The 27539-nt window shown below is 33.4% G+C and overlaps 1 protein-coding gene and 1 long non-coding RNA gene across 5 annotated transcripts; one reads left to right on the top strand and one right to left on the bottom strand.

Moving 5' to 3' along the window:
* Window positions 1-1094: 1094 nt before the first annotated feature.
* Window positions 1095-20683, bottom strand: LOC105329756 (D-glucuronyl C5-epimerase B). 3 transcript variants are annotated; one of them, XM_066079685.1, is made up of 7 exons: window positions 20634-20683; window positions 10971-11061; window positions 7789-7919; window positions 7371-7581; window positions 6170-6347; window positions 4556-4798; window positions 1095-4358 (listed from the first exon to the last, which is right to left on the bottom strand). In XM_066079685.1, exons 2-7 carry the CDS (start codon window positions 10986-10988, stop codon window positions 3322-3324), a joined length of 1818 nt encoding a protein of 605 aa, XP_065935757.1. In that variant the 5' UTR covers window positions 10989-11061; window positions 20634-20683; the 3' UTR covers window positions 1095-3321. The 3 variants fall into 3 exon arrangements, with proteins under 3 accessions (XP_065935757.1, XP_011429445.3, XP_065935758.1); XM_011431143.4 differs by lacking the exons at window positions 10971-11061; window positions 20634-20683 and adding an exon at window positions 8218-8370; XM_066079686.1 differs by lacking the exons at window positions 10971-11061; window positions 20634-20683 and adding an exon at window positions 8123-8145.
* Window positions 8387-19280, top strand: LOC109618944 (uncharacterized). Of its 2 annotated transcripts, none has more exons than XR_010712152.1 (4): window positions 8387-8528; window positions 10860-11088; window positions 18266-18450; window positions 18946-19280. It is a non-coding gene; the product is annotated as an uncharacterized lncRNA (long non-coding RNA). The 2 variants fall into 2 exon arrangements; XR_010712151.1 differs by having other exon boundaries at window positions 18266-18457.
* Window positions 20684-27539: the final 6856 nt, after the last annotated feature.

Genomic DNA, 27539 nt, shown 5'->3' with positions numbered 1-27539 from the left:
TGTGAAATTCTACATGTTGTACAAAACGTATAGAATCTATAGTAACTATACGGAGATGAGAACTTAAAAAAAATAAAAATATAGACTTAGTGTATATTAAACGTTGTTTTACGTAAAGAAGGACGATTGTGGTTTTGGTTTCATCGAAGTTATAGAATCATTCATAAACAATGAGAATAAGCTGAACATGTCTAACATATACGCGTACACGTGCAGTTTATTTTGGTACGTGAACCTGTAAACATACATGTACTTGTAGTTCTACACGTAAAAGTAAACGTACACGTTCAGTTGCTTAAACTAATCTAGTAGAGTAGACCTGTTTTTATTCTTGTGTTAACCATCGAGCTTCTTTTTTTTTCATTTTTTGAGAAGATTTTCAAAGATTTTTCTTCATATATTTTTATGTAAAAATACAACCCCTCTTTGTAGCCCCACCTTACCCTGTGGGATCACAATTTGAACAACATAGAATCTACACAACCTGAGGTTGTTTCCTTACATGGAGAAATGGTTTTTAACATGTTTAAGAAGATTTTTAAGATTTTCTTTTATTTATTCCCATGTAAAAATTCAGCCCTTATAATGACCCCTCCTTACTCCCGGGATAATGATCTCAAAAAAATTGAAAAAATTTGAATCAACACTAGTACCATAGGATGCTTCCACGCAAGTTTCAGCTTTTCTGGCCAATGGTTTTGGAGAATGATTTTGAAAAATGAAAACATGTTTGCAAATATCTCTCCTTGAAACAGGGCAAAGCCCTTCATTTAGACAAAATTAAATCCCCTTTATCTAAGGATGCTTTGAGCTAAGTTTGGTTAAAATTGACCACATGACTCTGAAGAATAAGTCGAAAGAGTGACACGTTTACAGATGGACAGACAGACAGTGGACTAAAGATAATCAGAAAAGCTCTCTTGAAATTTCAGCTCAGGTGAGCTAAAATCTTTCCTTATGATAAAGCCAGACAAAATCACTTTCACTAACATATTGTGAGGTCTGTTGGCTATAATATGTTACTGAGCAAACTTGTGTACCAAAACAAACCCTTTTCAGTGTGCAGGTAATCACCCAAAAAATAATAATGTTAATCAAGGTTTTTATGGTTTATTTAGCCTGCCTTTGTATGAAACCAAGTGGCCAGCTGATAATGAAAATGGAGTATTGTGACAATGTAACAAATGCCAAGAGTTCTCTCCCTTCTACACTTAAGTCTGTCATACATGAAATTCTACGCATTCACCTACAACACGCCCATAATCAATAAACATCCTCCTCTCAGACTATAAAAATATATGAAAATCTTTTGATATACAAGGACATGATACCACATTGGAATGTGAACATATAAAACTTTGTATCATACAATGCATACACATGGATTATATATAAAACACAATATGATCATGTTTCATCTGATGTACAAGAACAGTTTAAAGCACCATAATTAAAATACCCTCTCACTCAATAGAATCCAGTACCAAATACCTTTCTAATTGTATTCCTTCATATGCCAGCCTGTATCTATTAATTGGAAGACATATGAAATATTGCTACAAACAATAGGTTTTGTATAATTTTTGTGTGCTAATATCTGCATCTGTCAAGAAGCAAGCATTAAACCGTAGCATGCTAGAATCAACTGAATATCTATTTGGATGTTTTTCAGTGAATATTATGTGTTTGTCCATGAATTAAAAAACAATGAGCATTCATGCAACAAATTTGTTTACATTGTTGGAATAATATATACAATATGAAAGTAGAAGTTCTTTTCTAAAAAAAAAAAATATTTTTCCCATTACATATATACAGTCCTGTAAATTACACTCCAACAAAAATGACCGTGTTTACAGTAGTTTTGTTCATTATATTGACAGCAATAAAGAAAGTAACATGTTAATGCATAAACAGAGGCAACCCCACTGATTACTAAAAAAAAGAAAAAAAAAACCCAAAATAACAAATCTAACAACGACAGATAAAAATGATCAACAAATTAAACCTGAGCAAAAGTCATTACTGACTGCAGAACCAATGCACAAGTACGCATGAGATGGTGCTACATGGCACAACCATAATGAAAACTGATATCTAAGTAACTAATTCATAAAGCTACAGTGTCCATAACATGAGTATACCTGTTAAAGTCTACATACTTATAGTGTATACATGTATATAGCTAATAGAGATCACAGATACCTGTATTTGTATTAAATCAGAAAATCAAAACTGACAAAAATACACAATGATGTCTGTTCTGTATTTGTTTCTTTGTTGTATATGAAAAATTCCCTACTGTAAATGTTCAAGAAATTATTTCAAAATTCAGAAGAATTACACAATCACAAATATATCTCACTTGAGTCACTTCCTATTTCATATGAATGTTTTTCCTATCTGTTCAGGAATATATAATAGCAAATACCTTACATTGTCAGGATACGAGTTTCATTATCACTGGTTAATACCATAACGAAGTAATAGCTAATAAAACTTGGTTTACAGTATTTCTATTATATGTTACTACATAAATAATAGATATGTAACAGATATATCATAAAATCAGTGAAATAAAATGATGAACATTGGTCTCAAAGCATCAGATATGTGAAACACATTGATATCATCATAACTTGACTTTGCTTATAAAATGCAGTTACAGTAAATGCTTATTTATGAATCAAAAGCACTGCAAATCATGCCCAGTATATTAGAATATATTGATCACCTCAAAACTTGAAATATGTATTGCATTGCACAAAGTGCATTTGTCTTTAAAAGAATAGGAAATAAATAAAACTTAATATCTCAAGGTCATGTTCACTTAAAGGCCTAAACAATGATAGTCATTTTAGAATATATTCTCTATAAGGAGAGCGCTGCATAAAGATAGAGGAAAATATTCAAATTTTAAAGCTAAATTATATGGAATTTTTTTTTACTAAATAAAACCCGGTAGTTTACTTACATCTTTAAAAAAATCAACAACAAATTAAATTTTTTCTGAAATGATCAAACGAAATTCTTTTTTTTGTTTATACTACAATTATTCAGTTTAATTTGATGCCCTACATGTCTTAACCGTGTAATAAAATTATAATCGTATAGTTTTCCTAAATCTACAGTTCATTGAACAAATAAGCACCAACAGAAAAATCATAAAATAAGTTAAAGACTTTCGGTAAAATAGAAAAGAATTGGAATGACTAAATAAAACACAGCTTTATGCCTCATCTGTGTAACTATTAAAAAAAAAAAAAGAGAAAGAATATCACATTTCCTTTAAAATGAAAACAAATAAAAAGAAGTTGTATTCTAATTGTGGGGCGACAGCTTCCCTTTCATGTACCCTTTCCATCTCTCTGCTGTACTGGTAAACAGTGGATCACTGTCCACTTCACTCAGCAACTGTACCTGGTTGATATGAACTTTGTGATAGTCCCACCTGGCTCGGTTCGGCGCTAGACCCGCAGTGATATGTCGTAGGTCATAGAATGTACCTGTTCCAGAATCAAACAATAGAAGCATGGCCTTTAAAGTCCTCATCCCTCTGTTGAATAACTCTGATGCTTTCTCTCTGATTTTTCCTGTTGCTGTTTCTCTTAAGTCGTAAAGCCCTATCAAAGAGTACATGAATCCATTGAGCACAAAACTACTAGGCGAGGTGGGGTACTCTTCATACCACTCATAAGTGTTGAGGTATTTGGAAGTTATTCCCCCTTGGTAACTTGGAATGTCAAAAACACTGAGGGCTTTGCCTGCTGCGTCAATGTACTTTACGTCTTTTGAGACAACATAGGCACGCACAAGGAGAGATATTGCTTGACCTTGACCCATGGCCGAGTACCAGCCAGAGTCAAGCTCCATGACCTCTGGAATGAGTTTGCGAGGAACCATGACAGGCCAACCGCCAATGGAATTTTGATGCCGCACTAAGTAATTTGCAGCATCGAAAAACAGGTCCATATGAGCATGTGCAGAAAGTGTGACATTGTCCATAACACCACGGCCGCGAACACAAATGGCTGTAATACGAGCACTATTCTTCATTCTAGCACCACGAGTTTTGGAATACATCAAGTTCATTCCCTTTTGAAAATCAACCAGAAGAAGTCTTGTTAAATGGAACCACTTCCCTTTCTTGGAAGATCCAAGCCCATAGTAAAGGTCTCTGTTGCCGTCTTGCCTCATGACTGTGTCACTGAGCACATAGTGAATACGATACAAATTCCCATCCCCCATCTGAATAACTACAGTTATACTGCCATTGTTGATGAAGTTGAGATCCATAGAAAGAGTAGACAACTTTTTCTCTCTCGTTGATATGCTGATTCCTGGATTTTTCATGCTTGCTGGAAAAAAAGAAAACAAAATAGTTTAGAGATATTTGTCAAACATATCCTTAATCCCTTCAATTCATATTTCAATAATATTTTAAGTACAAAAGTTTTTCTAAATCTTGGAATGTTTCAGAAGTCTCAATTTACTATTACAATCCATTAAATCTAAGCAAATTAATGCTATATCCGTTTTATATAAAATGTCTTACGAGATGTTTGGAATTCCACCACTCCATTATCCAGGTAAGTACGGTCATCCAGTTTGCTGCGGATTTCCGACTTTTGATCTGGGAGTAGCCAGTCTGATAAGTCTGTACGCTCTCCATCCTCCAGTATTTTGACCTTGTTTTTGGGCTGGATTAAGTGTTTACTGTAGTGACTTAATCCAAACTGTGCAATCTGTATTGGATAATAGTGACCTTTGTGATCCCATTGTGTGGATATTGGGACACCTAAAATAATATCATGAAAGAGTTATTCCCATTCAACTACAAATGTAACCCTAAGGTAAGTTTATCTAAGTGAAAAATTTTTTGTAAGATAATATCCATTGATTATGAAAAATATTCAATTAACTTAAAGGGGCATGGTCACGATTTTGGTCAAAATTATTTTTCCAATTTTAATATTTACAATGCCTCAAAAAGGCATTTTTAATAGGCAACCGAAATTTGAGAGTCATTTGCTGAGTTATAAGCAAATTACAGAGCTTGAAATTCTTCGCTATGTAAACAAAGCATTTGTTTATATTTTGAACGTTGAAGTAAAAAATTAAGTTTTAAACCTAAACCAAATGTGTTAAATGTTAGGAACTGTTTATCTATGCTTAAAATAAATTAAAAGATAGACAAATAAGCTGGAAAAATATTTTTTACTGGTATATTGAACCTATGTAAACAAAAACAGGGCACAAGCCTTGTTTACATGACAAAGAATTGTGAGCTCAGCATCTCGCTTATAACTCTACAAATGAATCTCAAATTTTATTTGATCATTAGGCATGCATTTCTAAAGCATTGTAAATTATAATAAAAACATAAAAATAGAATTTGACCAAAATCATGACCATGCCCCTTTAAAGGGAAACCTACATGAAGTGGTTCTTTCAAATATAACACTAATGAACAAAACTGTTTTGCCATAATTTTACATGGCATAGCCCATAAACATTACACCCAGTGAGGTTTTTGCCAAGACAGAATGATTGGCCCTAACTTTAAATAAGACAGGTCAGCCCATATATAAAAGACCCCTTGCATGGTCAAATGGAAATTTCATTAGGAAATATATTATACATTTTCAATAAAATACAATTATATTAATTTAAAAAGGGGAAATAAACTAATGATCAAAGTTATAATTAAACAAGATAAAACAAAATAGACCTTCAATGAGTGAAGAGTAACAGATCATTAGAGAAACAATGCTACATATAACAGGTACATTAAAATTCAATTCTGATATTGATAAAATTCTGCTAAAATTAAGTTTCACTCAAGAGAATCATATATCATACTGGGCATGTTGATAATTAAATTAATTAAGGGCTTACTGATTTGATGTGTTAGAGAAAGAACTATTCATGAAAATGAAAAAAAAAAATGTAATATTATATGAAAGAAATAAAAAAATTAATTTTGATGCTATCTTTGATAATAATAAGATATCAGACTCCAAGGATAATTTTTCCATTCCTGAACTGTGTCAATAATCTTGGTCCAACCTGTCAGGGCCAAGGTGTCACATTTAACAAACCAACGTTTTGAGGCGAGACTTCTGTCTACCATATAACAGTTAAGTATGAGAATTCAATCCAGTCATACCTTCTATCCCACTGACACATTTCACTCTGTTCCTGTCCTCTACACTGTAAAGGTCAAAGGACATGAAGACTCCACTGGGGGAGTACCTGGGCTGGGGACCAGTGGGGAAATCATCCTGGTAACTGTGGTGGAAGGAAAACCTCTCGTACCCGTCCGACTTATCTATATCTCCATAAACCTACAGTACATATGCACATGTAACAATAAATTTAATTATTTTCTTCATATGTATGCTGTAATTGTTGTGTCATATAATATTTTTAAAAGTTAATTATTATTTGCTATGTTAGTTACATGTATTAATCAAAGCTACCAGTTTAAGCAGTTTTTAAATGTATAATGTCCATTATTTATAGAGAACTTTGAAAAGTCTCCGAAGTATTTGAAAAAAAAAACTGCTACAGTATTTTAATCAATATGTAAATATGGTGTCCGGTCAAGTCGTACACAGACCAACTCGTATACAGGTCAACTCGTATACAAAATTTCCGCATAAAAAAACCGAAAGTCAACTCGTATACAAAAAAAAAACCCGTTACAAAATCGAAAGTCAACTCGTATACAAAAATTCCAAACACTTGGTTTCTTGTAATAACATTTCTTTATATATTGCTTCCGTAATTCAGCGTAAAAAGGACATATATAAGAATAAAATGGATGTTATCAACTATTACAAAGATTGCAAAATGCATACATGTATAATTGTGCATTATCATTAAACTCGGTAACGATGTGAAATTACAACATAAAAATTAACGATAATTAATTGTGTCAATCCAATCATTATTATTTGGTAATTATTTCTACACATCAAAACAATAATTGTTAAAACATCAAGCGCGGTGTTTCTAGCTTCTCCAAACGTCCGATGACTTCTCAAAGGCTAATTAAGATACTCCTTATTATTTTGTTTAAATTTTTTTTTATACTACGTTGACTTTCGGTTAAGCATACCTATTTTATATGCGGAATTTTTTGTATACGAGTTGACTTTTAGTTTTTTATGCGGAAAATTTTGTATACGAGTTGACTTTCGTTTTTTTAGGCGGAAAATTTTGTATACGAGTTGACCTGTATACGAGTTGGTCTGTGTACGACTTGACTGTAAATCGTAAATATTAAAGTCAAGGTTTTACACAATTTTTTTTTACCCAATTTGAATACATGTATTTAATATCTCTACTGGTAGTCTGGTACATACCTCAAAATATTTCTGTATGAATGAAAATGGCATGTACACTTCACTGCCCTCTTTTCTCCCTTTAACTGTATAATCCTCATTTATAATACAATCTATTTCCTCATATTCTATGGGTTGCTTCTCTTTAGCAATGTCATATGAATGAGCTACTCGTGGCTGAAAACCTTTAGTGCCACCAAAATTACCATCAAGATGTGGCAATTTTTCTTCCCTGCAAGAAGAATAAAAGTAGAGTTACCCCTCTTTCACTAATTGGCAAACTTGTGAAAGCAATGATCAGAAGGTGTTGATAAAACTTTCAAAAATTTGTACACCCAATAATAAACTCAATTGTCTGTATCTCAAAAAATATTATAACTTAGATGTCATTTTAAATAATTAAATAAATTAACAAAGAACAGTTCATATGAAAACTTACCGATAGAAGTTACTGTCGTTTCTGGCAATATCACATTTTCCAATATTGTACACAGTTACCAGAAGTGTGGTGATGCCCAAAAATACGAGCAAATGTTTTAAGCTTGCTCGGGGCATTTTTGAGATAAAATTCTACAAAATAAAAACATTTTCTATTATAATATAATGTCATTCAAAAATATTAGTAATAGTATCTTGCATACACATTTCCTTTTATTAATAAATCAACTGGTGTTGAATAAAAACAATTCAAAACATTATATGAATAAGAATTGAAGCAAAAAACCAATGACAAAATACATGTATAACAGGTTTCATTGACAGATATGACTAACCATGCTAACACAGGTGAGACATAGTTCCAGAGTCCATCGAAAAACTGGGTCATTACCTTCTGATTTGGATTAAAAATGAATTCATATAGTTTTACCTGCCACCAGAGCATTAATCCATAAGTTTAATTCCGAGATGTCCTACATTTTTTTCACCCAGAATGTGTATTTTTTGGTTCACCAAAAATTACTTCAGAGATAAACATTCGTCAGATAACATGCTAACCTTTCAACACAAAAGAGTTCCAGCAAGGGGGACAACTAAGCCAAGACAAAAATGTAGTAGATAGTCTCATACAAGTTGCAACTTCATTCTAAAGAACACCTGGTTAAATAAGTAGAACCACAATACGACTAGAACAGACCAAATACCTTCATTAGATCAACAACAGGTGTACATCCCTGCATGGTAATTATCATTATAGATGCATGATGATAACGTTATATTGCACAGCAGAACATTCATTGTAAGGGGGGTGTATCATGACTACAAAATTGTATATATATTGGATACCTCAATATTTTTAAGAATTTACCATCTCTTAATATTATTTGATACTTTTTTTGGTTTCACAACAATGATGTCTTACAGCAAAAAGCAATAAGTTAAAATAAATTTAGGGGTGTAATGGGATGGGTGCATGGCCATGGGAGAAATAATGATGGGCCAGATCAGGATTTAGTCTTGGCCCCATGAATCTGTAGTCAGGTGCTCTACTAACTGCATGAACTATCTGGCGCTGATATTCAGACTGGTCTGAAAGTCAAATTCCTCCCCCTTAAATGATTTTTGCCCTCAAATGAAGATCACCATCCTCATGCAGGCTCTTTCCTTTGGGCGGAGTTAGAACCATTATTACAAGGCCTTGGACTTTCCGTAGGACGTAGCTATCATTTCTTGCGCCAAAACATGTTAAAAATGATGCTGGATTCAAGTGAAATATGCACCGATTGCGTAGTCTTAGCTCAGAAGCCAGACAAATCGTGTTGATTTCAATGAGCTTTCACTGAGTGGGCAGCAATGAAATAGACAGGCATACGGGTAGACGGACATCTCGGCCCAACGACACCTTGGCCAAGGGCGTTTGACACCTCGGCCCAGACGGGTCGGCCCAAATTTATTGACACGTCGGCCCATGTAAAAGACACCTCGGCCTAATGAAACTTTAGGTTCTTAAAAAAAATAGGGGCAGATAATTACATTCAATCTATTCATTGATTTCTTCTTTCTATCTCTTTTTTAAAGGTAATGACCAACGACATGAAATATTGAATTGGTGCTAAATGTGATAAAATTGTCAGATGATATTTAGCATCAAAATGTTCGTACAAGACGCGCACATGACCATTATATTTAATGTCTATTGTTTTTAAATTTACATCGATATGTACATTAATGAGCGCGCATAACTTCGGACATCGGGTCACACTTGCATACATGTATGACTAAACCTGTCAATCAAACTCTGTGTATTTGTTTCATTGGATGGTCACGCGTCTCATTTTTTTTTTGGTCAACAGCCAATAGAAAGTTGATGAATTTAAGGTTGTCGAAATCTTATTACTTAACTTTTTACACTACAATAATAATAGAATATGTGATTTTTGTAGATCGGAAATTTCAGGAATTGATGACACACTTAAAATATATATTATAGTTAAATCTAGGATTTAAAGATTGCAGTATTTAGATATTTTCATTTTATTAAATCTACAAAGATTGACCAGAAAGTGGACACAATAAAAATATATTTACATAATAATGAAATGAAATGTCATGATGTGTTGTTTCTCTGACGATTTTGTAAATCTGATATGGGGTGGTAATCATTGAAAGGATATATATGGACTTCGGTGATTATCGTCTTATAATTAACTGCTCGTAATTTAAAAATCTTCATTGTCACCCGTGACACGCATTTGCGACTCCAAAGGAAAGTGCTGCATCCTCTTGTTTGTTTAACTATTAGTGTCATTGTCGTTGTCGAAATTGTCGTCAATTTCTTAATTTTACTCTCTTGTTTGCTTAACAATTAGAACTTAATGGTCTCATTTTTCTATTAATCAATTTCCTTTACACGTCTTTGATATGTAATATTTTGATAAAATATCTATGTTAATAAAATAAAAACATTTAAATCAAATATTTTTGTTTTAATTTTGCTTGAACCGAGATGTCTTTTACGTGAGCCGAGGTGTCTCAAATTTTGGGCCGACCCGTCTGGGCCGAGGTGTCCTGGGGCCGAAGTGTCGCTGGGCCGAGGTGTCGTTGGGCCGACATGTCTGACATTCAGAATACGTCACATTGCTGTTTGACACAACTACCCAAAGTCCAAGCTCCTGTTATAATGGTTCTATAACCTGTCAGTTCCAGGGGGTTTTCATAGCACCAAATGTATGATAATGGGATAGGAGAAATAATGATGGATCAGACCTGCATTTCAACTCAGGCCCCTTGAATCTCTAGTCAGAGCTATCTGGCATAGTAAGCGTCGGTATTCGAACCAGTCTGATCATTGCAAAAACAACATGAGCTACTCATCTACATGATAACCCAGCCACCAGATAGACTTATTCAATTTTAACTTTTCTAATAAAAATTAAAATGCAATGTTTGATCAAATATTCTAAAATTTTTCAAAAGGCGATTATATTTTGAATATAGTGTACTTTTATCCATATTAATATCTCAAGGTGTCTCATTTACCACTCATACATGTACAATTAATATACCATACAGAAAAAGGGATGATGTGTCCAAGAGCTACAGAGTCATTCAAAGAAGGCATTTTCCTCCCATTTTGCAAATATGTTTGAGTGTGCACAGGTAATTCAATAAGAGCATAGTTACCTGTGGGGGCTGGGACATCAAAGATAGACACCTGTGGCGACCTTGAAGCACTGGAGAGCTCTGCAGTCTGTGCTGATCATCTCATCTCAATCTGAAAAAAAAGAGAAAATAATTACCGGTAAGTTAACAATTAACTTACAATTCATTCAGTGCATGCTTTCATTGATATGCCCTTGAATTTACTTGGAATCCCCAAATCATTTAAGTTAAGTCTAGGAGGGAAAAAATTGCAAGCACATTGATTAATTCAAACTGTGTAATGCAATCCAAAAAGAGAAATTATCTGCTTGAATTAATCAATTAAAATGATTCTAATTGCACTCGTAAAAGCATATTGTGTCTAATAGTTATATCAGAGGTTCCACCTTGTAGTATAACATGCATGGACAGTTACTAATTGACTCTTTTATATTACCATTTAACACTTCTACAAATTTAAGGTTGCAAGTAATCACAGCTAGTTAATTGGAAATTCCTTTATCTTAATAAGTATGCATTATTATTTTCACTCAATCATCACCGATAAGGCAAACATTCGGAAGCACCCTCTCAACTGCATGTATAGATAAAAATTTGTCACGTACCACTAGCTACGCACTTGAAAATTTAAAATCTGTTCAAATAATGTTCCAAACAAGCAGAAAAACATGTACAGGAAGAAGTATTCAGATTACATCAGCACAAAAAGGAAACTTGATCATTCTGATATTGTTCTGTACATTTTAAAATTCTACATTTTTAACTGAAGAGCAAGCATAACGTTTTCTATACAGATCACAAATCAGGGACGTACCGGTATATAAATATAACAAGAGCAATTAAGGCAACAGGGAGTAAACTCCACTTATCTCAATCAAATAACTGTATCAAACATGTCCCCATCCATGGAAGAGATTAATGTCCATAATCATACCTTTTTAAGATTGAAAATGCCATCACTTCACCAATATATATCTTTGCACTCAATCAAAAGATGGTCAAGCAAATTTTTTTTTGGGGGGGGGATCCCTGTTTGCCTTTGTCAAACTTCAGTTTCCTAAAGTCTTGAAAACTGTATGCAACGACATCTACTTATCTTCAAGGTCTATTCAAAATCCGAGTCTATATATGCATATTAACATGTCATAACACACATGTCATGATGTGTATATGGCAGGAGAGAAAATTTGAATCATTGAATTAAAAACATGCCACCATTTTTTTCTTTTGTATGTGTCCCTTCTATGTATTTCACCAGTATAGAGGCCAAATTACAGATCTGCAGGCAAGAAGTATGAGGGATAATTTGCTTTTTTTCGGACTCGCAGAATACCGCGGCAGTGGAAAGGAGAACTGTGCAAATCTGATCAACGAGTTCTGTGAAGCAGAACTGAACATTGTTGGCATTAAAGATAATATCGAGCGTGCCCATAGGATTGGACGATTCCAGTACAACAAAACAAGGCCTATTGTTGTGAAATTCTCGAACTTCAGGGTCAGGGAAAGTGTCAGGACATCTGGATACAAGCTCAAAAACAAGCAGTACAACATACGAGAACAATTTCCTAAAGAAATCGTTGAGAAACGAAAGGCTTTAATGCCTATATTGAGAAAAGCATTGGAGGAAAATAGAAGGGCTGTATTGAAATACGACAAACTATTTATTGACGGCAAACTATACATGGGAGAGACAGGAAACACCATTAACACAGAGGCTGGCAGAGACGATCCCGAGGATGACGAGCCTGCGGACATACTTACAGAGGACGCTGGAAACGGCAGAGGTGAAGCTTAGGGGCAATCGGAGGATGATTTCGTGAAGATAATCAGCTGGAACATAAACGGGGGTTTTGCCAGTAAATTCAGTGATAAAAAATTCCAGTGTTACATTCTCTCATATGACATCGTTCTCCTTACGGAATGTTGGATAGAAAATAATTTCTCAATTGACGTGGAAGGATTTCATAGCTTTGTTTTTCCAAGAATGCGCTCAAAATCAAAACAAGGAGGTGGTTGTGTTATTCTAATTCGTGAAAAACTTAAGCATTATGTATCTTTTCTTGAAAATATGTGTGACACTATAATATGGCTTAAGCTTGATAAATGTCTATTAGATAGTTCTGAAGATTTGTATTTAGCATGTGTGTATATACCACCAAGCAGTTCAACTTTTTACCAAGCTTATGATTGTGATATATTTAGTGAGCTAGAAAACCAAATTGTTAAATATTTGACTTTTGGAAAAGTGATGTTGATTGGTGACACTAATGCAAGAACTGCAAATGCAAATGATTTTATAATGTATGATATACTACATGATGATGTTTTGAGAGATTTAAGTGAAGTTTTATTTTATGGTTTAGACACACGTCTTCAAAGTAGAACTAATCCTGACATGGTCATCAATGATTTGGGTAACAAGTTATTATCATTATGTAAAAGTAGTGGTTTAAGAATTTTAAATGGGCGTCATAATTTGGGTATGGATAAAGATTATACATTTGTTGGCCCAAGGGGCATGAGCGTTGTGGATTATGTTATAACTACACCTGATGTATTTTCAAAAATTGATCAGTTCATTGTAGCAAATTTTACTATGTACTCTGACCATGCACCTCTTCATGTCAGACTGAAGTCTAAAATAGAAATTATTAGCAATTCAACTGTGCTTAATGAAAGTGAAAACCAATTGTCTTCGAAATTCGTCTGGAACCAGGACATGATTCATCAAGCCCAGTCAGCTTTAATAGAGAATTCTGATGACCTTGTGGCATGTTTCCAGAATACCCTGTGTGATTCCCAGTCTAGTATTGACGAATCGGTCGATTTGTTTACATCACGCCTGAGTGACCTTATGCGACCCTTTTTCGAAATAAACAAAAGGTATCCAAACCCAGTTCAAAACTCAGGTGGAGCGAGACCTCATTCATGTGTGAAGTCACCTGACAAACCTTGGTTTAATGAAGATCTCCGAAAAGAGTACAGGATATATCGATCAGCACTCACTCGTTTTAATAATACAAAAAGCAGAGTTAACCATTTGAACTTAATCGAAGCTAAGAGGAATTACAAACGTTCAGAAGCAAAACTTAAACGCCAGTATTTACGAAAAGAAGGCAACCTTCTTGATCATCTCCGTAAAGACAACCCAAAAATATTCTACAAACATTTCCGGAAAAGAAAACCTAAACATACATCAATTGAACTGGACCTATTCCGAAAACATTTTGAAGATTTATCTACATTTACTACCGATACAGATAACGATCCCCCGGTGGACACTGGAACTACCGTGTTTGAAGAATTAGACACTGAAATTAATGTAAAAGAAATATCAGATGCTATAGACAATCTCAAAAGAGACAAATCACATGGTCTTGATTATATTTTGAATGAATATTTTATAGAATTCAAGGGTATACTTATGCCATGTTTACATAGTATTTTTAATCGTATATTATCATCCGGTTATTTTCCTACACAATGGTCAGATGCAGTTATTGTTCCTGTTTTTAAAAAGGGTGACCCAGATGACCCCAACAATTACCGAGGCATAAGTCTTATCAGCTGCTTTTGTAAATTGTTTACCTCAATATTGAACCGTAGACTAATATTATGGGCATCTTCCAATAGTATTGTCACAGATGCACAGTTTGGTTTTCAACCTATGTTAGGTACTACAGAAGCAATTTTTGCACTTCATTGCCTGGTTTCACAAGCGCTGCAAACTAAAAAACGGTTTTATTGTTGTTTTGTTGATTATAAGAAGGCCTTTGACTCTATCAATAGGGAGAAATTGTACAGAAAATTAAAGTATTATGGTATACAGGGAAAGTTACTTACAGTAATTCGTTCAATGTATTCCAGAATTAGAACGTGTGTTAAATCTTCTGGTCATATTTCTAATTTCTTTGAAAATCATGTTGGTCTTTTACAAGGAGAAGTGTTGTCTCCCATGTTGTTTGTATTATATGTTAATGATCTTGAAAATGAATTTATAGGAAAAGGGACTGCCCCCACTGACCTGCAATTGCTAAGTCTTTATCTTCTTATGTATGCTGATGATATGGTATTGTTTTCTGAATCAATTGATGAGCTACAGAGCATGTTGAATATTTTACAGTTCTATACAAATGAATGGAACCTTGATGTAAATGTATCTAAAACTAAAGTGGTTATTTTTAGAAATGGTGGGAATTACCGCACCAACGAGAAATGGCTTTATAATGGTGAAAATTTAGAAATTGTGGACCATTTTGTTTATCTAGGTGTTATGTTCAATTATAACGGTAAATTTTTTACCACTCAAAAACAATTAGCGGCACAAGGTCGCAAAGCCATATTTGCTCTCAAATCAACAATTAATCAGCTTTATTTAAACCATTGTACTTTGTTTTCTGTTTTTGATACCTATGTGTGTAGCATTTTAAATTATGGATGTGAAGTTTGGGGTTCCCACAAGGGACAAGATATTGAAAAGGTCCACCTTGAGTTTTTACGCTTTGTGCTTGGTGTCCGGAAAAATACTAATACAACTATGTTATATTTCGAGACTGGGCGTCTACCCTTATATCTTATTCGTATATATCGAATGTTTAAGTTCTGGTTTAAATTATTACAGACAGAAAATTGTATATTAAGAGCTGCTTATGGCTGGTCATATTGTATTTGTGAAAACGAAAAGCAAAATTATCAAAGCTGGGCAAAATTTATTAAGGACCAATTATATAATCTGGGACTTGGCTACATGTGGAATGGTCAAAATAATTTAAACAGTCGTATTTGTTTACCAATTATTCAGAAAAGACTTAAAGACAACTTTATTCAAACGCTGCATGGCAAGATGCAAATAGAAACAAAATGTTTTATTTACAAGCACTTAGTTGATAATTTTTGCTTACAATACTATTTAGAAAAATCAATACCAAGGTTGTATAAAAAATGTATTTCCAAAATGAGGTTGTCCTCACATAATTTGCTTATTGAAACAGGTCGACATAAAAATATACCAAGAGACAAAAGATTTTGTAAAACTTGTATAACAGACATTGAAGACGAATATCATTTTATACTTGTATGTCCAATGTACTTAGCATTACGATCAAAGCTCATAAAAAAGTATTACTGGTGTAAACCATCCATGTACAAATTAATACAGTTATTAAGTGTTAACAATATTAAAGAATTGTGTAATTTAGGAAAATTCATTTACAAAGCCCTCACACTCAGAATGGTTTGACTATATCAAGTGTCATTTGCTGATTTCAATTGTTATTACTATCAATATATATATAATATATGTGTTATTTCATTCTCCAAATACAAATTATTCTATAGATTTGTAATCTATGTGACCGTCCATTATTATTATTATTTATTCATGTATTGTTCACATTTATACATGTAAGTGCTATAAGACGTATGTCTTTGCAATAAAGAAATTGAATTGAATACTGACATTATAAATATAAAAGATGGACAACAATAAATGTGGCAAAAACTTTGAGATATCATCACCTCCACCACAATAAAACACTGTTATTTTTCTAAGGGGACACCAATTAATTGCTGTCATTAGTAATTATGATATGCTTATCATAACACATACACAATTATGGACAGCCTAGGGCGAAATTCCAAGTTTGTCAGCTTGAAAATAATAATTATCAAAGTAAATAACGATGATCAGATTGCTATTTAACAATTTTTTAAAATCATTTTATATATGTTGTTAAATATTAGGGGCTATGAAAGTAGAATAGAGTATGATTATCGTGTGATGGGGGGGGGGGGGGGGGTAGACAAATTTGTTGGTAGTTTATGGGACATATATGCATGTGTAGTACATTGGTATGTGAGTTGGATGATTTTAGATCCATCATGAAACATCTGTGTACATAAGTTTATTATACATATGTGTATAGTAACCATTCAACACTGTCTCTAATAGTAAGATAACAGCCTGACATTATAAAAGGATTGTAAACCAAGCTCATAGTCAATGTACTTCTGATCAAATTCTAATGCAGGTATTAAGATTTTTAAAAGAAAAATTCCTGGATGATTGCATGCCACAAGTGTTACTTGCTCAGTATTATGCAAGTTGACAATACATATAATACAATATATCACATCCATGCATGCATATTTAAAGTATCCTTAAAGAGACAAAAACAAACCTAAGGTACACTAGCTTATATATGACGATATGAAAAATATCTATGTTCACCACATTCTTTACCTCTCATCACTACAAACCTTTTACATTCCATTATCAAACCTCCAAACATTATCAGCGGAACAACATACCTGTATTTGAATCAATACATTCCATGCTGAACTTGTTAAGTACAAAAAACAAGGCTCTTCTTCCGACTACTTTTCAAATACTCTGTATTAATATGCAAAACAAACACACACACTAAAGGTAATAAGCTGTATTTAGTTCAGACAGCCGTTTCATATCTAACCTTCCTTTTTCCCAGAAGTTAGCTAGCCGACAGACAGCTTTCATGGCCATGAGGACAAAACTAGTTTGATTTATGGTACCTGTAGTTTATCAGTTTCGGTATCATTTATTTTTGCACATTGACCCTTTCATTTTAAATGTAAGACTTTAGGATAGTTCAATGATCATTTCCTACAACTTATGTTATTAATGATATACTATAATTAAAATATAATAACATAAATTAACAGAAGATGTTAAATTTTAATGTGCACGCTGTATATTAATTTCCCTATTTTGATAATTTTTTAAAACTTATTATCGCACATGTTTGGTTTTTTTGATTTTCAAAAGGAACTTGATTTAAAAATACATGTATTAATATTAAAAGAAAAGATTAAATATTAAATTGCAGTGAACAACTCATGCAACCAGAACATATATATATGACCTATTTAAGCACACTCAAATTGAAGATCAAAAGGAAGTTTATAAGTGTATAAACACAGTGCTACTCACATGACAGACACCACCACTTTAAACTTTTACACAAAACAATAATCACATTTCAGCCTAGCATATTTATGTGATGACCATTCTTATTTGCATAAATGACAGAATTAGAACAAAAAATCCAATAATATTTATTACATGCCCTTATAGTTGGGGTGGGGTTACACTTATTAATTTTGTTGTCTGTTCATGGAATACTTAGACAATCCAAGATGCATGATTCTATTAAACTTATTTTGTATTTGAAAACTAAATATGCACAGAATTAAAACACTTCTTATCTTAAAATGTCAACACCTGACTGCAATAAACAATTTGATAGTCTTAACAAAACAATTCTTGTAAATCTTTTCAGTTACACTGATTCTAATTCACCTGGCATCTTCAGACAGCCTTGACACATGCTAAAACAACAAATATTACCAGAGCTGTAAGAAGCTTCTAAAGAAAGACAGGTGAATTCCTTCACCTGAGTTTGACACCTTTATGAAAACTGCAGTGAAAGGGAAACAACTCTGAGGAGTCTATTGGCTACCTCAGGTACCATGTAAATAATTTTTTTTCTTGCAAATGAAATGATCAGTAACTTTTATGCATCAAAGTATTAGTGATGAAATTTTATACCAGCTGGCATATATATCATAAGTGCAAAAAAATTACATTAAATAATGCAGTAATTATTTTAAACAATTATGCATGCATGCAGGTTTTGGTTATTATTAGGATTAATTCACAGTCAAGATTTTACAAACGATACATGGCTTTTAAAGGCCTGTGGTTGCATCATATGACAATCATTATTTTGGTTGACTGTTTATGATGATGGCAGAGAGACACGGATTATAAACTTAAGGAGTCAAACTCAGCAAGTCACTTGAAGAACGTACACTTCAGAACAATGTTATTATTAAGATGCTGGTTAAAGAATGAAATGGAAAGTTCTTAACAGAAGTATTTTAAGAATTAAAGTAGATGTAATGCAGGAAAAATCTTGAAAACAGCCCCTTAAACCAATACATTTTCACTTGTGGCTAGTGCATGGAATGTGTCACCACTTCGCAGTACAGAATTACAAGAGTGATGATGGGACTGCTTGATCATCAGCGGACCCATATTACATGGCAGTGCATGCAATTATTTAACTTTTGAGGAGGGATATGATGATGTAATGAATTTTCAGTGAATGTTTTGTTAACTTCTTTTTTTTTACTCCTATATGTTAAACACCAATAGAATTAACAAGTTACATTATGTCGCTTTTCATCAAAAGCAGTCTTGTTTTCTCTCACAATTAATCACTTCATCAAATTTAATTTAAGAGTGACATGAAATCTGGGAACAATGGTCATTTTCCATGGTACTTATTTGGCCAAGGACTACTTATAGCGAAATCTCATTAATAAATATCAGTTCAACTACGAAAACAGTCTTACACAACACTTGTCAAAATATTTCTCTATTGTGGCCATTATAAGGGGGCCAAAAGTGTTTGGACTAAGAAAACACTTTGGACTAATCCAATGTACTGAAGAAATGGTTCAGAAAATGTTTTCAAAATCCTTGCATAACGGTTCAATTTGAGAGGCACCTGTTTCACAATTTATTGAGCAAGACCCCCATATCTAACAGTTGAAGATCTCAAAACAATATTTGGTATGTCAACAAACAGTGATTTTAACACCCACAGAGAACTTTTTCATATCCATAAAAAATATTGACATAACAAAGATCCCAAGGAAGTAAATAAATGGCTTGAAATCTGTAATGGCCAGTGTGCAACTGTTTGTCTTAATTATTATACATTAATGTATTTGAATTAAGACATTACAAATTTATGGTATATAAAAAAATTCAAGGACCAATTTAATTTTCTTAAATTTAACAATTGTCTAAAAATCATGGAGAGAGAGAGCAAGAGAGAGAGAGAGAGAGAGAGAGAGAGAGAGAGAGCAAGAGAGAGAGAGGAGAGAGAGAGCAGCATGTGTGCATACCAGAAAGGGCATGTTCAACGTCCTCATGTCAATTATCAATAGAATTTCTCCACATTATCTCTCTCATATCACAAATACATTACATGATGCATATTCCAGTATGTCTGGCCAACACTTTTCTTGTTAAACAGCATTTTGGCTGTTTATATACATGGACAACGAAAGCACCTGCCATGTACATCCTCCCACTGGCAGGGAAGTGGTACAAGTTTGACCAAATAATTGCCTGTTATTGCTTTTCCCTAGTCCATTATTGATTTGCTGCAGATGAGTATTATTGGAAGTTAATTTGTCCTAGCCCATGTCTGCAAGTCGCTGGCATTTTGATTGCTGATACAGCGAGGCTATACAGCTTTGTGCATATATATCTGTGACGTTCATAGCAGACATCTCCGATGAAGATGTACAATATTATGTTTACACTAAGTACTCCATTAATTACTGACTTAACGAAGATTAAATTAATTATTTATTCATTAAATGAAATGTTTTATCAAATATATAATGTAAACACTTATTCTACAATCTATTCATTATGAAACTTCCATCTTACACTATTATGTATCAATTTAGGTAATTTAGGAGAATGCTTAGATTAATTAGCTGCATTCAGCTCTAAAGTCCATATACTGGTAAAATTGAATTTCCAATTCTGATACAGCATTAGATTTTCCACTAAAATACTTGCATGTTCAATTAAATAAAGAAGTGAAAGTCCTGTGGAATACTTACAAATTGATTTGATCTTTATCGAAGGTGGTACCCCTTTTATGTCCTTATTTCTCTCCTCTGTCAATCAGGCCTGGAACTGTTTACAAGGACAAATATTCTCTGTTGATCTCTGTCAGTTTGTGACCCTAATGAGCTGTAACCAGAAAATAAAGCAATCAATTATTGTCAATTAAAGTTTCAAATTCAAGTTCACAATGGTCCTGTAAAAACATTGTGACCAGGTCCGGCTGTGTGAGTGGGTATACCTGAATAACAATTAGCGCTTAATTTTCCAGGTATTTATTGACCAACACGGCAGTATCCTTTTATCACACTGATGCTAATTGAATTAAAAATTCAGAAGAGAGGCGACTTCCTTCAGTTTTTTAATCCTTAAATTTACAAAAATAATTTTTGGCATATAAAGAAACACATCAAAGAAATTCTGCTAGCAAACAAAGTCATTATCTGTCATTATACAATCAAGAAACTTTGATAAAATTTCCATGCATTTCAATTAAATTAAAAAAAACCATATTGAAAAAGAACATGAAATATTTGGTTATTTTGGGAAATTAAGGCTTTTCATCAAAGTTCATTTAAGCTCCTTGATAAACTTCAAAGACATGTTTTTCCATGACCTCAACATGCCTAACCTTCAGGAAATGGACATATCCTGTATTGGTAGATACTTTGGTATACTGCCAATCCCTAGCTTGATGTTATACATGCATTTTCAACTTTGAATTTATCTTTGGAATAAAAATAGGGATGTTTCATTGATTTTAAGGAATGCTGTTGAGGGAAAATCCCATTTGATTAGAGTTATTCCCCTTCATAGGAAAATATTGATTTGAAAATATTCTAATGTGTAATTATGCAAGAGGATTGGAAACCAGTTCTTACAACTTATGTGTTCCTCGCCTAATGATAATACATACAATATACACAATTATCACTTTTATATTACATGTTACTTATAGTTATTAACTTTATAGAAAAATATTGAATGTTCATGGCATATATTGAACATTCACATGGATTATAAAATATAAGGATCTTCTTGAAATCAGTATGATTTTGATACATTCATTAGTATTCATTTATCTATATATAATCAAAAAACAAAAAAGTTTTCTGTGCACTCATGGATTAACTGATATTGGATTTATTTAATCCACATTACTCTGAAATTCAACCTTGTACATGTACTTTAGAAAACAAATCACAACTTTTAAAACTTTTATAATTGTTAAATTTTATCTCATTCAATGCCCTTTAGCTGTTTTCAATCTTATCAAGCCGACAATCACATTGTGTCTGTACCAGACAGATTTTTTGTTAAGGATCAGGTACAGCTAGCCTATAGGAAATATGAGAAGACTACTTGAAATCAATAGAAAATTCTGGATGAGCCCAGTCCAACATGAAAGTCTAATTTAAAGTGATAAGTGTACCAATCACGGGATGTTCGAAATGGCAGGCCCCTTGTGTCATCAGCAACAAAAAGATCTTGATTATCAAATGAAAAAGAAGGACTATAAGGCTATAGCTCTCTTACCCCCTCATTGATAAGCATAGGGTCACCATAAGTAGACAAGTACATACTAAAGTCTGGAAACAAAAATCTAACGATATTACATAATTTTGGTGGATGAGCCACTGATAGGATATATGCTGTTGGTTTTTTGTTAAATTATCTAAGTTTAACTAGCAGCCAATTAAATTTGACAGCCATCAATTTCAATCATTACTTACTCATAAATAAAAAAAAACCCCACTTTTCCTCAAACCCTGTTAAATTGGGTTGTTCTTTTTTTATCTTAAAATGTTTGAAATCTTTAAATCACTGCATGGTCTCAAATCGTCCCTTCTCCTATATCAATCATCAAGTTGAATAAAAAAATAAGTTTTCCAGTAAATTTTTCCAAATGATCACATTTTTCTGAATGAATCACCAAAGTTGTACTTTAAAATTCTGGAATTATTTGGCTATTTCCTTTTGAATATTTCATTAACATCATATCGGGCAGGGCAAAACATGGCCAAAATTAGAAAGAGCTGGATTTGTGAATGGGTGTCACCATGCACCTCGAGACAAAGGCTGTGTTCTTCATGTGTCACACCGCCCATAAAATTCACAACAAAATACCGGAAAATTATTGGTAGCTGACATCTTGCACAGCATTTCGTTTTATTTGAGACACATTTATTGATATTCAGCTTCTAATGCTTCATTTGTATGGCGGATGACTCGATATCACTCAAATTGTTATAATCCACATAAAATGTATGCATGAACGTCATACTTGAAGGGAGGAAATACTCTTTATTTTCCAATCATGAGGTTATCTTATAAGATGAATACCATTCCCTCAATTTTGATAGAGCAATTCAGGAAAATTTTAAAAAAAAACATATGTCTGCTATCTTGAATATAATATCTAATATCTGATGAGATTTCTTGAAAGTTACAGCAATTATCTAAATGATGTTGCAGTGTTTCAATTGAGGCTGCAATGTTTCAAGCACGTTATTAAACATATTCCATATGTGTCGTGTGTTACTGACAGTGTAAAAAATTACAAAACCTAGTGCTCAATTTAACAAATGGGTTTTTATGTTTATTTGATGGTGTCACGCAATTAATACTTGAGATTTTCTCTATAAAAAAAGCAATCTTTAAAAGTAATAAAATAACATAAAAACCCATGATAACAGTTATAAGCAGAATTTCGCAATGAAATATCTTGATGCCTACGAAAGTACATGATGCACATGGCCTATATAGGCAGTGCAATGCAGAAAATGATTCTTCACAAAATTACATTGTTATCTCTCTGAGATTTTTATTCTCTCTACCCTATATAAAAAAATAAGTATATGAACATGTCTGGACTATTATTTCACAACTTGAATGTTCTTTAGATGCATTTCAACCCATTATTTCCATACAATTGTCTACAGCACATTAACAGCTTTAGTTAATTGTGCATGAAAAGTCATCATACATGCACGGTGAAGCAAAAACTTACACAGCATGAATGCATTACATGTATATTGTTACTTCATCAGGCTTTCTCAGCCCCTGTGCAGTTTACTGAAAAATGTGAAACACTGTAGCCTTTAAAAAATGACTTATACATGCATGTATCTTAAAAATCTTTTAATGCAAACCAGTGTATATTTAAGAGAACTGTGCGTAAATATTAATGAGATTTTTAGACTCCATGGGGGATTTTGAAAATTGTTTAATTTGTCTATATGCTGTACATATCTTCTGGCTACTAAAATACAAATGAAGCTGCCAAATTAACAAACTGATGGACTGTTGCTATGGCAATTTGCTTATTGCAAAATCATTTACAAGAACTCTTGTTCCTCAGAACCCACAAAGACATCAACAGGGAGGCCGTTTTGATGTTCGGTCTTAGGGTAATCTACAAATGTATTTTCCTAAGTACTCCCCTTACAGTAGCAAAGAATTACTTTTAAAGAAGTGTGTTTTACACATGCAGTGAGCTTCATGTACAATGACGATGTAACCCAAAAAAATTAACAATTGAAATCTTGTTCACAAAAAATTGGATACACAATATGGCATTATAAGAGCCCCATCTTCGATAGCCAAGGGTTTGTGATCTGCTACTTCCTTCATGAGGAGAGTAGCATAAAAACCCTTGCTTAGCAAAGATGTAACACCCTCTACCCTAATCTTTTTCACATAGGATATTCAATGTCAAATTAGAAAATTGTATCAAGTTATAATGAGCTTCAAGGTATATGTGCCCCCCCCCCCCAATCCACCCCAAAAGAATAGTAGATTTTCTCAAGATTATTTAAGCAACATTAAATGGAGTATATTGCCCCTATTCTCTTTTGAGAAGTGGACAGGCATAGCCTACATCCAGGCATAGCCTACATCCAGGCATAGCCTACATGCAGGCTATGCCTGTCCACTTCTCAAAAGAGAATATATTGCCCCCAGTGTGATGATGTGTTGATCCAGCTGATGAAATCATTCTGCTAGCAAGTTGAAAAGTTCATGTACGTATATACTATGCCAAGATATGAAATATTCCCTGCACTAGCTTAGTGCTGTATTTCTATAAGCATACAAGAAAGACCATTCTTTTAGAATTAACATCATGTACAGTTTAAATACATGGTCTACAGAAAAAGGATGGTTAAATATACACAGGCAAAAACAGCTGCATCTTTTATCTTTTATTTGGACCCAATGATATTGATAAACATACTTTTCCATTCGCGGTGAATTAAAAGGGCATTTAAAGTTCACATTTAGCCCCCGCTGCACAAACCTGTGTATTTACTCAGACAATACACACTTCTTTGTCAAGCAATACACATACTTCTACTTTGATAATAGGCACACGTGTATTGACAAAATCACAACAAAGCTTACCTGTCTGCAGGTCAGAATATTTGGAATTCCTCTAACCACACAAAACATCAAAAACCGAGAGCTAAAATCGTAGACCTAAATCAACCATCGCACACGCGTTTTATAAATACATACAATATCAGATGATAAAAAATGTAAAGTTTGTGGTCTCCTGTCAAAACGTCAATACACACGCGGTTTCTACACAGCGCTCTAACGCCGAGCAGTTGCCGAGTTGTGAATGGACAGCCTATGAAATCCTCTCCACTATAGCGTGCAGCTTTTTCCGGCTAGCTTCCATGAAAAAAAAATATTTTGTCTCGCGTCTGCAGTTGAGCCGTGGGGTAATATCGCTGATGAACTTAAAAAGAGTTCGTCTCGTTTCAATTCTCGACCTGGTTATGAACAGGTCTAATCTTCGGGAATCCCCGCATTATACCTTCCAAGGCCATCTATCATTTTGTATAGACCGGTGGAGTCTTCTCTGTTTTCTATAGCCCCTGCAGGTGGTATTCAGATACAGTGAAAAGTGCAATATACCAGAAGAGAATCATTTGAAGATTTATTCATCTAACTCCCGAATAAAGGGAGTCAGTGCGTTTAATATATTTAGATAAATATGGAGATAACGAAAATCATATTTACCCATAAAAATAAATACCCTATATCTAATAATATAGGGTTTTTATTTTGAGAAATATATGTAACGCCAGGTGCCTGTGTGACAAAATACAGTATGACTCTAATGGGCGGGTATAAAGGTAAATTTTATTTATATCAACTTAATTATTTCCAATGTTAAGAATAGCACCGATTATGAAACAGCTACACTGTAGTATATTGCACTCTCGAAGAACCATTCAAGAAATTCTCATATCTCTATAATTTCTGAACTTCCAACAAGGACTTGAGTTGAAGTGATTGACAATACTAACCCAGCAGCCACTCTTCATAGACTGGTAATGTTATATCAAAAAGAAAATTGCATTGGTTATATCGTTTACCTTCTCTTTATTTGGTATCACACATTAAAGATGGTCCAATTTGTATTTTCTTGCTAAGCCGGAAAAAGCGCCCCAAAAACTCTCTTTCCGGATTTCATTAACATTAACCGGAATATACTAGGTCAAACACAGGCATCTACTATTTCAAACTTTGTATAAAAATTTCCTTGTACTATATTGATAATTATATTATTATAACACACGGAATATTTTTTTTGAAAAAAGTTACAAACAAATTATTAGCAAATGTTACTTTTTTTAAATTCTGATGATTAAAAGTAGAACAAGAAACATATTTGAAGAAGAGAGAAATTTGTGCTGTGCATGTCATCTCCTGTGAGTAATTTTTTGCCAATTCCACATTTTTGGAGAGGGAATCTAACACGTTTTCCGTATAAGATAATTTAAGGAAGAGAAAAATTATAATTATTTCATATTCCTTTTGAACCGTTGCAAAAGACCGGACTACTCAGGCACGTAGCATCAGGGGGGCCGGGGGGGGGGGGGGGAAAGAATATGAAGAGTGAAATTGAAGATATATACTACGCTAAGCCCCCCCTTCCGGATTAGGATTTTGAAGATTTTGGAAAAGTAAAAATTTCCCCCTTTTTTTTTTTTTTTGCTTGTCAAAATTTTTGGATGAGTCTGGCCCCCCCCCCCTTTCAAAAACGATGCTACGTGCCTGCTACTAAATCAACAACTTACATTTAGAGAGTAGGCACAAACTATTCCGTGTAGAGCAATTATCTTTATCAGTGAAATAAGTTCAATGGGACGTAGAAAGGCAGCTTTTGTTACGCTTTTGAATATTAGTATATTCTAACATTTTTGTTTATGTATTATTACATTTTCCAGTATCTTTATCAGTGATAACACTGCGAATCTAATATGTAATATATAACCCAATACATTTCATCAGTGACGCAAATGACGTATTGTGAGGCGCAAGCGGGGTTTGCATAATTTTAACGAAATTATAACGAAATGAAAATAACGTAAACATCTCAATAATCTAATATTTATTTGAACATTTGTAAAAGTTTTATGAATAAAAGTGATAAGAAATCACTGTTTTAGTGAGGTGATCAAATAAGGTCGAGAGGGGGGGGGGGGGGTAATGTGTGATCAAATCTACCATTAAGCCCTTTTGATCACCCCGACCGATTTGATGATCACCTCATAATGCTAAAAGAACGATTCCTTATTCATTAAATAATACCCCATTCCCCACCGCAACAGTTTGGCATTAGGGTCCAGTAAAATGCATGCGCATTTTTTTCTTGATCCCGGTCATAAAGTGTGTGGTAATGTATTTATAGTAATAAGTATAAAAAATACAATAAATCTTCAGTCTATCAACCCAGAAAACACGATAGATTGAACCCCATGTCTTGTTTCATTGAAGATGATGAATTGACCGTTTTGTCCTATATTCAATACACAGATGACAGGGGGTATATCAAATTTACAATAAAGAAAGGACAGTTTGTCAGACTCATTTGCTAGGATATTGAGACT

This window comes from Magallana gigas, chromosome 3 (assembly GCF_963853765.1).
Source record: "Magallana gigas chromosome 3, xbMagGiga1.1, whole genome shotgun sequence".
Lineage (NCBI taxonomy): Eukaryota > Metazoa > Mollusca > Bivalvia > Ostreida > Ostreidae > Magallana > Magallana gigas.
This window is presented reverse-complemented; position numbering and strand designations above follow the sequence as displayed.